Raw genomic sequence first — 14,546 nt, 5'->3', positions numbered from 1 at the left:
GAGAGCGGAAGTATTTTGGGTCTTAGTCGGTTGAGGCCTTTTTAATATTGTAATTTTTGATTTGATTTGCGTTTTTGTGTTGTTTTGATAACTGATGAGTAGGAAGCGGTAATTACTGGAGTTGTCTTGAATATAGTTTTCGCATCATGCACACATTTTTAACTTGGCGGCCCTATCGCTAAGCGCAACAAGGCTGATTTACTCCTGAGACAGCTTTTCTGACTCATTGTGAAAAGGTCAGAAGTAAGGTGAGGTAAGGTAAGCAAAACACAAAACTAAGTTCGGAAAGTGTTTCAAACTGCCTTAAAATACAACGGTTCCAGAATAAATGCCTGTCTCTAACACACACGTACCTCAAGAATGCCACTATCCACATTGAACTAGGCGTCCCACCAATAATAGATCAAAAGGCTGAGCGCTAGGTACACAAGCAGGCTGGAAAATCACCCTAACCACCTGGCAAGCCTGAGAAGAACACAACCACTCGACCCCACCACTGGTTGAACAAGGAAGTCACCCACCCACTCACCGCTGCACAGTGGCGCATTAGATACTTTTGGGTTACATAAATCATACTTCTTGAACCAGTTGAGATATTTTCATAATTTTTTTTAAATGAAAGGTAATTTTAATACATAGTATAGTACGTAGTATAGTTGAAGACTCTGTGGTGAAGATCGAGAGAGAGGGAGCGGTGAGCGGAGACCGGGTGACAGTCTTCGCCCCGTAACTTGGACATTCCGCCCCCCTTGCAATCACTGCGGTTGCAACATAGCCATCCTACGGTAGGCTGCAGGCACCGAACACGATCCACCCAATAACTGTTTTTTGGGCGACCGGCATTCCCTCGTCGAAGGTCAGGAATCCGGATAAGATGACCTTTTTATAAACGTCTGCTCGCAGGACCACGGAGACGGTAGCCGGCCGATGGAACAGGTCATCAGTCAGCATGATGTCCTGGAATTTGGACACCAGTGTGTCGCTCAATGCGCGGACAGGTGTACGGATCCGCACACTGGGCTCGATCTTAAGTACGACCTCTAGTTTCGTTTTCGCGTCGACCCTGGAGCGAATCGTCGTCGTACAGACCTTCTCGTCGCCAACATTGGTAACGAAAAGGCTGACGCCAACGAAGCGTCGATGCAGCTCATGGGGGTGCACGGATCGATGAGTGCTCCGATCTCGAAGGTCTTCGTCGCGGTCTCTAACTTGACCAGCGCTGTCGGAAGGATGTTCACGCTGTGGCGTTGCAGCAGCGACGAGAGCGATCTGCCTGGCGTGGTCGATTCCGGGCGTTGTGGCGGTGAATTGAGTTGGCGGATTTTGCCGGCGGGAACGCTGGGTCGAGGCCGAATCTGCTTGCCGGGTTGGCACCGGTTGGAGACGAGAGCGCGCTCGCGACCGCGACGACGAGCTAACCTGCTCGTGCATGTGGAGCAGCGTGTGGTGGGATCGGTCGCACTTCCTGCAACGATCACCGCTTCGGCAGTCCCCTGTGGAATGCTCGTGAGCGAGGCAATTGTATTTCTATTATGAGGACTGCTCGCAGACGCTTTTCACCACTGAGCTTTAGGAACCTCGCGCACTTCCGAAGAGGATGGATACCCCGGCAGACTCGGCAACGGTAGGATTGAATACCTCGGGTACGTCTGCTCTCCAAGGCACGAGCACTGCGTGCGTTTTGTTGACGAAGGGGCATGCTGCGGGTAGTTGAATGGCGAAAGGAGATCGAAAACGAAATGAATAAGAATGGATGATTAGTGCTAGTGAACTACAATTAGGAAGAGAGGCGTGCCTATTTATTGTGGAGATTCGGAAGACTCCGTCGGCAAAAGCACCACTTTTGCCACTGGACGTTTAACAACTCCACGTGCAGTACGGATATTTACTACACGGACGTTGCCATCGGCTCCTGAAGAGACAGACTCAATTCTGCCGAGCCGCCACTCATTAGAGGGTAAGTTGTCGTACTTGATGACGACCATGTCATCGATGCGAAGATTTTTAGTCGGGGTACTCTTCTTTCCATCGCACACGGAACTGCTGATGGAGAGCCTTCAAATGCTGCCACCGATTTAGAATGGATTTCGTTTCTCCCTTTACTTCGGGTTCCACCGTGGACATAAGGGGTCCCCCGACAAGGAAATGACCTGCCGTCAAAGCCAGAAAATCTGTCGGATCCTCAGACATAGGAGAGAGCGGCCTGAAGTTAAGGCACGCTTCTATTTTTGCCAAGAGCGAACGTGTGGCAGTGCATTTGTAAAATAGTGTCTTAAAACTTTTTACGCCTGCTTTCCAAAGGCCTCCCATATGGGGTGCCACCGGAGGAATAAATTGCCATTGCATCTCTTGATGACTATAGGCATTTGTCACCGACTCTTTTACGGCCTGAAGGAAATCGCTGGAAAGCAGGGTGGCAGCGCCAACAAAGGTTTTGCCATTCTCCGACTGGACTTGACGTGGACACCCTATTCTGGATACAAAACGAGCGAAAGCGGCAAGAAACTTTTCTGTCGTTAAGTCAGATGTAGGCTTAAAATGGATGGCCTTGGTCGAGAAACAATCAAAAACTAACACATACCCCTTTGTGAGCATGTTTTCTCTTCCCGTATAGTTCTTTATATCGAACGGACCGGCATAATCCATGCCAGTATACGTGAATGGTCGGGAGAACGATGATCTTTCTTTGGGCAGGACACCCATCAGTTGGCTTTGCAACCGCTTTTTGTGGATCACACATACCTTGCACAAATTTACTACTGCTTTCATCAGGTTCTTAATTCTCGGAATCCAGTATTTCGACCGGATGAGGCGCACCATTAACTGGTTATCACCATGGAGAGTTATGCGATGTGTGAAATTTGCAAGGAGGCGAGAAAGGAGCTTTTGCGAGATGGACTTTCAGAGCACGCTTCTCCAGGTCGGTCACCGGAGCGTTGTCGACCTGAGTTGGCCATTGGTTGCGTGGATTTTGCAACCAAGTCGGTCCGTGCCACCATAACTGACTATCGGCTAGATATTGGAGGGAAACTCCTGTACTTGCAAGGTCTGCTGTATTATGATCAGATTGAACATGAGACCAATTTTCTGTTTTTGTGGCCTGGGCGATCTTCGTCACCCTATTGGCTACAAATGTGGTCCACTGGCACGCTGGCTTGCTTAAAGTTCGGAATTGATCGTAGGCATCTGTGGAATGATGGCTGCAGCCATTTCGGAAATAACGCTCCGCACAGCCCCAGTCTTAGGAGCGAAAACGTTTTGACTGGTGCTACCCGGGTCTTCGCGGTTAGGAGTTGCACCACAACGGTGCTGCTCACTTCTACGCGGACATATACTGCCGCCCCATAAGCCTTTTGCGATGAATTGCAAAAGCCATGATGCTCGACTTTGAAATCTGGATGAAACGAGAGCCAGCGCGGAATGCGTATCTGCTCTAAAACCGAATAACTTTGGAGAAAATTAAGCCATCGCTGAAAAAGCTCATTTGGAATGTTTTCGTCCCACCCAAGCTCCTGTAGCCAAATCTGCTGCATGCAAATTTTAGATCGAACGATAAACGGCGCTAGCCAGCCTGCAAGGTCGAACAATTTGGCAATTTGGGACAAGACTGGGCGCTTTGTGAAGGACGTTTCAATAGCCAACTCTGGCGGAACGAAGAAGAATTCGTCGGAGGTTGCCTTCCAGCGAATACCGAGGGTTTTGGCAGTGCTTCGATCTCGAGAAAAGCAGTATTTAATAGATGGTCGCTCTGAATGGCCGCTAAAACAACCGCTGGTTGGAGGTCCATTTCCTCAACGGAAATCCGGCGAAATTCAGAGCGTCTAGGAGCTCTTGCACCATGAGCTGATCTTCTTCCGTGGAGTCCGCTCACGCTAGAACATCATCCACATACATGAAATTTTGAATGATATTGCTAGCTTTTGGATGGCTGAGGCCTACGTCAGCTGCTAGCTGCTGCAGTACTCGCATGGCCGGGAAAGGCGCGCAATTGACTCCAAAGATTACTGTTTTCAATTCGAAATCGCTGATTTCCCCTCTAGAATTTCGGAAAAGTATTCGTTGGAATGGAGTGTGCTTCGGATCTACCCAGATCTGCCGATGCATTTTTACGATATCGGCGCTAAACACGTATCGGAAATAGCGCCACTTCAGAATTTGAATGGTCAAGTTGGACTGTAAGACAGAGTCAGCATGAAGGATAGCATTTAAACTGGTACCATTGGCTGAAGGGCTGGAAGCATTGAATACTACACGGAGTTTAGTAGTTACGCTCTCTGGTTTGAAGACGGCGTGATGTGGCATATAAAAGGCGTTGCTATCATGGGTAGGAAGAGAAGGCAGAGTAACGACATATTTGCCGCACTCGTCTCTCGTGGTCGTTTGAAGGAAATTCTTCTCGCACATGGAATCGGATACTTTTACCACCTTTGTTGGTATATTCTCCACCTCCCAACATTTTTTGAGTAGTTTGTCCAGTGAATTATCGTACGCGTGGGAGATCTCGTCGAAAAGGAGGAAATTCTGCTTTGTGCTGAGGCTGACACTGGACCAGTTAGTACCCAGCTGAAAATGGTCTCTTGCCCCAAGAGAGAGTCACAAATGTTGGTTTTCCCGAAGGAAATTTTGGGAAATTGAGTAGGACGGCAGATTTCCGGCTAGTTGAGGGAGGTCATAGGCCGTCGTCTAAAACTGCAACGCGGGCCTAGTCGGGGATCGGATGGTGAAAGTGCAGAGCTTCTTGGACTGCGCTGCTACTGTTTGGCTTAAGCCTAAGACTTGGGCTTGAACCACCTGGTTATGAATGTTGCCTCTGATCCGGAGTCGATCAGGGCGCGTGCCTTAAAGTTAGTGCCCAAATGGAAAATATTGATCAAGGCAGTGTCAAGAAGGATAGCTCTTGAGCCCGTGGCGAAATAGTTTTGAACACCGGCTTGCTCACTAGGAACGAAATTGGCTTGATTAGCAGAAATTGGCCTTGTAGGATTTGACGGACTTGAATTGCTGGAAAAGGGGTTGTTGCACCACGTGTGATGCCGGCCACGGCAAGTAAACAATTGTGCGTGGATTTGCACTCACGAAGCTGATGTCCTTTTGCAAAGCAGTTTAAGCATTACTGCTTCCGTTTAATGTAGGCTGACCGGTCGTCAACCGACATTTGGAGGAAACGCGGACATACACGTACAGGATGGTTTTCCTTGTTGCACATGTCGCATCTTTTAGATTTTGGAGCCACTTTCGTCTCGTAGGAATTTATTTTTCTAGAGGGCCCACTTGAATTCATCGCTTTGGAGTGCGACTGACTTGGTACGGGCGGTCTCACATCATCGATGGTCTCTAGGGTTCGATGGCGTTCTGTGAGGTGTTAGGCTCTACCTATGTCGGGATGACTGCTCCCATAAGGAAACGGAGAAATTTGGAATGGTGAAATTGGAATCTTTTCTCCGCGTTGTAAGTACTTCTAAAAACAAACACAAATTAGTATCCAAGCAATACATAAAAAAATATTTGTCGGGTGAACGACTTATATTTGGCGGTCGCCTATTTAATTTTTTTTTTTTTAATTTTGGTTTACAAAGAAAATTTTTTTTTTGGATGAAAAAATTATTGTGGGTCTTATAGTTTTTATGAAAAATTAAAAATAATTAAATAAAAATATTGAAAAATTTATTTGTTAAAAAAAAACCGCTTATAATTAATTGCTCGGAAATTGATATGGAAATTTATGGAAAATATTGATGGAAAACAAAACGCCTTTTCAGAGTCGGCACTTGGAAATATTTTTATTTGTGGTTTGGACTTGCCGACGGGAAACAATTTACACTTTGGTATATGTTTATAAGGAATGCAGATAATATGCGCAATATATGTCGGTAATATATGTAGATAATATATCTGGGTGTAATGTATGTAATGTATATGTGATATATGTATGTGGGTGTAATATATGTAATGTATATGTGATATATGTATTTGGATGTAATATATGTAATGTATGGTGATGTAATATGGAATATATATTGATGTAATATATGTTGATGTAATGTATGTTGATGTAATATATGTTGATGTAATGTATGTTGATGTAATATATGTAATATATGGAACTGGCGTGTAAATGTTTAATTTATATTTTTTTTTTGAATGGCCAGAGGGTATGTGTTGTTTTATTGTTTTTGTATTCTTCGAAAACAAATTGTATTAAGTGGACTGCGGAGTTAAAGCAAAAAATGTGTTTCTAAAAGAATTTGGCCAGCTCTTTGGACTTAGAAATTTTCACTGAACTTGGCACAAATTATTTTCCCTTTTTTACAGTTGGAATTTTGCACTTTTTTGAACTTTAATTCTTTTTTGCAATTTAAAATTTCGGGATGAATATTTAAATATATTCGGAGATTTGGCCTTCTGACTTTCACGAATGAGGGTGAAAGGGAACGGTGGGTAATATGGCGGCGCCATATGTCGGAGAAATCCGTTAGATTTGACAATAAATCTTACCGCGAATTGAACGAAATTGGATTTTCGAACCTTTTGCTGCAGACCGGCAAATAAAAGGAATGGAAATTTTGTACTTATCTTGTAATTGGTTTGATGGACAAAATTGAAAATCCAGGTGATCCGGCTCGAATGGATCAAAATGTTGGGTGGGGTGGGGGTTGCTGTCCTGGAATTTTCCAAATATGCTGAAATAGAAACACTCGAAAAAAAAGCGAACACTAGACTTTTCGTAATTGCGCGGGCGCGACCGGGCGTATGTTTATTCGGCGAAAATCAGTTTTACACTAAAGCTTATTCTAATTAGCTAGGGGGCGCATCGGAGACTCCCATTTGAGCTGCCACGGGGATAGTAAAGTTAGAGACTCTGTGGTGAAGAGCGAGAGAGAGTGAGAGGGAGCGGAGAGCGGCTGACAATCCAAACCCCGTAACTTGGACAATTTAATTTTTTTTCATTTTTTATTTTATCCATTTATACCCGTTACTCGTAGAGTAAAAGGGTATACTAGATTTGTTGAAAAGTATGTAACAGGCAGAAGGAAGCGTTTCCGACCATATAAAGTATATATATTCCGTCTGTCCGTCCGTATGAACGTCGAGATCTCAGGAACTACAAAAGCTACAAAGTTGAGATTAAGCATACAGACTCCATTCATATTGCCACTCCCACAAGCCGCCCAAAGTTGCCACGCCCACACTTTTGAAAAATGTTTTGATATTTTTCCTTTTTGTATTAGTCTTGTAAATTTCTATCGATTTGCCCACTCAAACGCCCACAAACCGCCCAAAGCTGCCACGCCCACACTTTTGAAAAATGTTTTGATATTTTTTCATTTTTGTATTAGTCTTTCAAATTTTTATCGATTTGCCTAAAAACTTTTTGCCACGCCCACTATAACGCCTACAAACCGCCAAAAACTGTGTTTAAGACTCTCCTTCTCCCTTCCACTAGCTGAGTAACGGGTATCAGATAGTCGGGGAACTCGACTATAGCGTTCTCTCTTGTTTTACAGTATCGAAACTGCGTAATAAAGACATATATAATAATGTTACAATAACAAATCGATTATTTTGTTTGTAAGTGGCAATTTTCGCTGTCCCGTTACTAAAGGATCTGAGGTTATAAATGTCAACTATTATGCCCATTTTTGACCGAAAATCTTCTTGAATTCTACTTTTTTTTTTCCATCATTTGGGCTCTTCCGTCGAGAGATCTAATTTGCCAAACTTTTAAATCAAGCCTATATGCGATGTGTAAAAAAAATCACAGAAAATCAGAATATTTAGACAAAAACAAACACTAAAACAGTGCGGTAGCATTCTTTTGTGTAAGATATCTCAGCCATCTGCAAAGTTCTGCAGCTGAAGTTTTTAAAAACATTATCTATAAACATTGATCAATATTTTAAAATTCATTTCATTTTAAAACTCTAAGTGAAAAATTAGTTCACTTAACATTTAATGCTTAAAAAGAGACAGGTTTCACAGGTTTAGCTAAGGTTGACTGGAAATGCATTTGCAAGGCGTGCTTTGAAATCTCCCCCAAATTGAGTACTTTGGAATTACGAAAATGTCATAAAATTTCTCATTTTAATTACTTTTCATTTTCTTTTTATTCATGGTTCGAAATTCGGTTTCAGCGGAAAGATTAACGCAAAGAAAACAATCTGTAGCAGTTTGGCTTGGCCATGTACGCGCCAACATATAATTCCTTATAGATATTTGCAATCTTGCGCTACCATCGGGAATTACTTTTAATGTTCAGTGCATTTAACCTTTCTAAATATAGCAGTCAAATGTTTGTTGCTCAGCCAACGCAGTCACCAACATCAGTGATTTTATCAAGTCTTACACCTTAAATAAATCTCTCTATGATTTGCACAAGGTATAGCTTATGTTTAAATATTCAAATTAAATATTTATTTATATTTATTTCATATGAAATTTAAAATTAATATTTGTTTAAATATTTGGCTGTGTGATAAAATAGTGATCACTAAGTGCGCTGGCCAAGCAAGTGATGCCCTATGTGCCCAATTCCAAAATGCTGTTGTGATGCTTGCCCTAGGGGTTGCGAACGAGGTGAAATTATTTGAATGACATAATAGGACGGTTCAGCAGTTTTGGCGTGGCATTATATAGATTTCGTCGAGCTGATGATTTTTTTCCGGGCTAAATCCGCAGTATAACAGTCTCAAGCTATTAAAGGAATCACCAAAAATCGCGAGAGGAACGCACCACAGACTCCGGCAAGTGATCAACAGGACCTCACAGCTGATCAATTGTCTATCGCAAAAAATCCTTAAATTGTACTAGGATCGGTAAACAAAAAAAAAATATTAAGAGCAATTTAATCAATTAGTTTTGTACGGAGCCCAACTTGGTATTGCTAGAGATTTCGCTGTGTCTGCACTCAACTAGTGAGTCCACCTGTCCCGATTAATTTATCACCACAAAAAAAAAATGGATTCCAAACTACCGGCACAATTTGGCTCTTCAAATTCACAGCCTGAAGTGCTAAGTGAAGTACCTCATCCACTAAAGATACAAACTTTCGTTTTTTAGCTTTCTCCTGATCAAACAGTATCAGATAAAGCCGATAAAATAAGAGTTCCATAAACTAAATTTTCTTATGTTAGGGACATTTCATCTTTCAAAATAACTGTCACTTATTAGTTATTTTCGACCATCTATTCTGAAGATAATATCAAAAATAGGGAAAACGGGCACGTGGGATTTAAATGTCCTCCCGTGGCCAGACCAATGACCATGCTTCTATTCAAATCCTTCCTCTTCAGTCCTCCACTAGTCCAGCAATTTCCTATCAAAATTCAAGATGCTTGCGCAGCAAGCTAATTAAATTGTCTACTGAGTTTGATAATGTAGATTTCATATGCGTAAAGCTGTCATTTTCCGATACCTTTGTTTATAGTAGTTACTGTTATATTGTTCGCCTTCTTCTAAACTTATACCCGTTAAGGGTAAAAGGGTATACTAGATTCGTTTAAGAGTATGTAACAGGCAGAAGGAAGCGTTTCCAACCATATAAAGTATATAAATTCTTGATCAGGATCAATAGCCGAGTCGATATGGCCATTCCGTTCGTTGTAACTGTTGTAAGTTCAAGTGGCTTGGGATCCACAACATTCCTTAACACTAAGACCAAAAAATTTTTTACCCTTCGTCGCTATTTCTCCCAAATACTACAGTAAAATTGGATAAGGCAATAGCCGATCTATTTGCCTAGGTTTCTTTTTTTCGTATCGCGCGGGTCCCATAGCCACACCTCCAACCCAAGCGACCGAAGGGCGCTGCCGTATATCGTACGGCTCGAATCGCGGGAAGATAGAAGCGATGTAGAAGACAGTAAACGACGAGGAAATATATATATACTAGTAAGATCTTAGAATTTGTTGAAAACGTTAGTATTGATCGCTTTAAGAACGGAAGAGAGTCAGAATTAGATATAATAGAATAGAATCTATTATAGTCAGAAAGGTGAAACGGAACGACTAGATTTATAAATAAGGTTTTGGTCGTGTAAGGATTATCAAATGCCTTGACACACTTTTTTAGCTGCCGATCTGAGCAACATTTGAGGGTTTGCTGCGATCGTCAATAGATCAGCTGTGGAGTCCTGTTGATCACTTGCCGGAGGTTGCGGGGCATTCCCCTTAGGCAGCCTACCAACAGCGGCTTTCTTCCGCTTTGGAGATTCCTCTAATATCTTGAGGCTTTTAAATTGTGAATCTAGCGCGGAAAGAAGATCATCAGCCACCTTTAGTTTGGCGCATAAAGAGTTTTATTTCATTAGCAACTCCTAGGCAAGTATCACAACATTATTTAGATTTGCGCCTTTAGCTAGGTCATAACTTGTTCGGCCGTTAAAACCAGCGCACTTAGTGTGCACCATTCATCACATAGCTAACAGGTCATTTTAGACTGCTCAGGCTTTATTACCTGACGGCATTAGTTTTGTAAGCAGACAACATAGGTTTTCATATTTAATTGAATTTCGACCACTGTACCAAAACACAAAATCAAAAATTTACCGTAAAAGCGCTTAGAGCTTCAGTATTTTGTGTGGGAGAGCGAGAGAGCGGGTACACCGGAGCGGGTACAACAACACTACGGACAACGCACGAAAGAAAGAGTAAAGAGCTTCACTTGCGAAGCGAACGGAACTTTAACTAGTACTGAGTACGAAATTTAATTATTCAAGAATTTTCTAAAATCCACCGCTGGATTTGGCATAAACAAAAATAAATGCGGAGCGCGGAAGAAGCACGACCGTTCGCTTTGAAGCTAGAAGACGATTGTGTCAAATAACATATTCTATGTTACAGCCTTACTCTTCCCCGGTATTCTTCGCGGAAGCTTTGTGCAAGCTATGTAACTGAAACTGTTGACCTTATCTCTTGAATCTTCAAAGTTCCCCTTTATATGGAAGGAGTCCTTTGTGATTCCTCTTTATAAAAAGGTAACAAATTAGATGAAAGGAATTACATAGTGTAAGGAGTCTTAAAACTCCCACAAATCAAGGTGCAAAAGAGTCAACGGTAGCCATGCCCGTGCGCAAAAGAGTGCAAAATAATGGTGAAGTCATCATTCGGTGTCCTATGACAGGAGCGGTTCTAACAGACGTGCGCCTTCGGGTGTTGCACGGTGATTTTGGGAAGAGCTCTGCTTAAACCTAACGGCCGCTTAGCGAACGGCGAAGACTTTAGGAGTCATCTTAATCTGAAACCCTGTTTTTTCCTTTGTCGGGCAATCACAGAAGTTTGGTGGGACGAACAAACAAACAAACGAACAAAAAAAGTTCGTTGCAAGAATCTCTAAATTGTCGGCTGTCACTTAGCTTTTGAAATGTTATTGCACCTTTCCTAGACATAATATCGCCATGTCAGCACGGTTATATAAAATGCAGATTAAGAACCACCTATTTTCCTTCTTTACATAGCTTCAAAAATAATCTTCAAACTGATGTTATCTACACTGACTTCAGTAAAACATTTGACTGTTAACCATTAACACTTGCTTAGAAAACTTGATATATTACGTCTTCTAAATCTTCTAAATTGGATTTTAAGTTATTTGAACGACAAGACTCAACGGGTCCTCTTCAAAAATTGTATTTCCTGTATTCTCCGAGGAACTCACTAAGCGGGTGATCTTTGAACAGAAAAGCCCGGGTTAATGATCTTGTTGTTCTTCTGGACCCCAATATTTTGTGTATTTTGAATAATGCCAGGGGTGTGCTTGGTTTTATAAAAAGGTGGTCAAGAAATTTAATAACTTCACAACCTTATTACTTTCGTTAGTCCGTCCGATTCTTGAATATGTATCACCTGTTTGGAGTCCACAATATCGAGGTCACTCGGACCGCATTAAAGCGGTTAAAAAAAAAATTCTTAAGCGCCTACATTGGGCTGAAACCTTATATTAGATTATTATTTTATTAGACTAATGTTAATTAATTTGCCATCAGTAGCTAACTGTTGACCGAAGCTTGGAACGGTCTTTATTTGTATATCGGTGAACCTGATAGTCACGATTTGGTTAGACGGCTAAATTTCTCTGTTCCAAGCAGATGCACTACATATTACGTACACCTAATATGTAATCATTGTAGATCGAACTATGAGTTGCATGACCTCCTCACAGTGTTATTTTCTGACTATAATAGACTTTATCCGATTATCTCTCATATCTATCCATCTTTTATCTATCATAAAGCAAAAGGATTCTTTAAAAGATTTTGAAAATCTATATACAGTTCTAAAGCATTAGGGGTTATACGAATTTTACAGTCTTTGGGAACCCTTAAGAAAAGGTGACGGGATAGACACACGAAATACCCTTTCGATTTTTTTTTTTGGTAGAATGCATTGCAATGGTACGAAACAATGGTTAAAACTGTTGCCCTTTTGCTATTATATAATACATATATATATATAAAGTTATTTACGTACTATATTTTCTAAAATGCCTCTTGTCTTTTTTTTCAGGGTGAATCTAATGAAGCGCGGATAGCAGTTGCTAATCAAAGGGCACATCAACTGTTAAAGTAAAAAGATTATGCGATACATACACATTTCAATATTTTCTGATTTGTACGTGTGCAACCAAGGCTTTTGTCCATGATTTCAGCCCCCTATGTGCTCCAAAAAGTTATATAGAACTGAAGATCTTTTGAAAAATCAAACACAGTATTTGCAGAACCTTTTAAAAGTTCTTACGTTGTTCACATATATGACGCGATTTATTTTTTATTGGATATGTCAAATCAAAAAATAATAGGAACTGTTTATTTTTAAGGTACACAGAATCATCAGAATTGTGAAACCACTTTTTGAAAAATAACAATATTTCATGTTTTAGTCCAAAGTATCCAATAGTATTTTGAGATGCGTATTATTTAGGAGTGTAAAATTATCCAAATTATTTAAATTTTGTTATGCATCTCCAAGGGATGTAATAATTATAATTTTAAGTGTTCGCTTTAGACGAGTCGATATAGCCAGTTCCCTTAGTTCTTATAAAGTTGGCATTAAGAAAGTTTTTTAATAAATATTTAAAAAATAATAATAAATAAATAAATATTGCCATTCAGTAGCTTATATCTCAAATTTTGCATATCATGGTATCCGAATATTTTCATTGTATGTATTTATTTTTTGTCTTACCATAATTAGTCCCAAATTTTCAGTGGTTTTGTAGTAGAGACACCTCTATAAAATATGTATATGTACATAAATTAAATTACATGGGATAGCAGCGCCGCAAACCACCGTTAGCCCTTGCAATTAGAACTGTCCTAATGGTTTTAAGTTTAACTTGCATTAAAAAATTAAGATTTTCAGTAAAAGAGATTGTTCCGTTGAAAAGTGTAAAAAAGGTAGAAGGAAGCGTTGCTAACCCGTTAGGTCGTAAGTGAAGATCACTAGCTGAGTAGATCTGGCCATTCAGAATTTTGAGATATCATATAGATATAGTCGATATATCGTCGATCCGACTCGCTTCTACCTATATACACTATAAATAGCAAATATCATTATAAAATAGTTATAATTTACTTATTTAAAAGTAGTAGTTAGTCCTAGGTATCCGTTGTTTTATTTAACAGTTTAAAAATATACTTTAATCACATTGATTGAAAATGTATGTACAGGTTAAATTAAATGTAATTCTTTATTAAAAATTTAATTTTTTCATGGCTTTATCCACCAGGCACTACATAAAACATGGAGTATTTGTTAAAATTAAACGCTTAGTGAGTGGTCATAAGCAGTAAAAATTTCCTTACTACATAGTCGCTTACATAATTCATAAGTTATGTTCATGTAAAAGCACAAGAAAATCGTATTATTAACTTTCTTTATCAACGTTTCAGACGAAGATGTTATTAAAAATTTAAAATTAAAACATACCTCTTACATACATATAAAGTAATTAACATACTTCTGTAGTCCAGTTTTATTAACATTTTTTGCTCACTTTAAAATGTTACTAAATCCTGTGAAATTAAATAAATGATTGGTCGATGCAAGTTATTTTCAAATCTTTGTTTGTCTTGGAGGTAAGAAAACGATTTTCACATATACAGGGTGATGTTCAGGAGGTTTATGTGTATACCCGTTTTTCGTAGAGTAAAAAGGTATACTAGATTCGTTGAAAATTATTTACCAGTACAACAGTAAAGAATATATATTCTTGATCAGTATCAATAGCCGAGTCGATCTAGCCATGTCCGTCTGTCCGCATGAACATCGAGATCTCAGAAACTATAAAAGCTATAAAAAGAATGTCACGCCCATTTAACGGCCAAAACTGACACTTTTGAAAAATGTTTTTAAATTTTTTTAGTGTAGGATATTTTTCTTCGCAGTTCCACGAGCTGATTATCTCGTTTCAGATAGTCGGGGAACTCGACAAGGGAAAGCAGATTGGTTGGCATGTCGATGGGAAGAGGTGTAACTTCAGCGCATATGGTATCGCTGCTCAGCTGTTAACCTAATCATCATGAATAGTCAGAATCAGTATATTTTTTGCAA

At 40.2% G+C, this 14,546-nt stretch overlaps 1 protein-coding gene across 2 annotated transcripts in view; it reads left to right on the top strand.

Moving 5' to 3' along the window:
- The window catches only part of LOC6540108 (synaptosomal-associated protein 25), a 189,782-nt gene extending 175,729 nt beyond the window's left edge, over positions 1–14,053 (top strand). For both annotated transcript variants that reach the window (XM_039374344.2, XM_039374343.2), the window contains exon 8: positions 12,501–14,053. In XM_039374344.2, coding sequence (XP_039230278.1) covers positions 12,501–12,563 — 63 coding nt within the window. In that variant the 3' untranslated portion in view covers positions 12,564–14,053. The remainder of the gene's footprint in view (positions 1–12,500) is intronic.
- Positions 14,054–14,546: the final 493 nt, after the last annotated feature.

This window comes from Drosophila yakuba, chromosome 3L, assembly GCF_016746365.2.
Source record: "Drosophila yakuba strain Tai18E2 chromosome 3L, Prin_Dyak_Tai18E2_2.1, whole genome shotgun sequence".
Lineage (NCBI taxonomy): Eukaryota > Metazoa > Arthropoda > Insecta > Diptera > Drosophilidae > Drosophila > Drosophila yakuba.
Note: the sequence above shows the minus strand (reverse complement) of the source record. Positions and strands in the feature narration are given on the sequence as shown.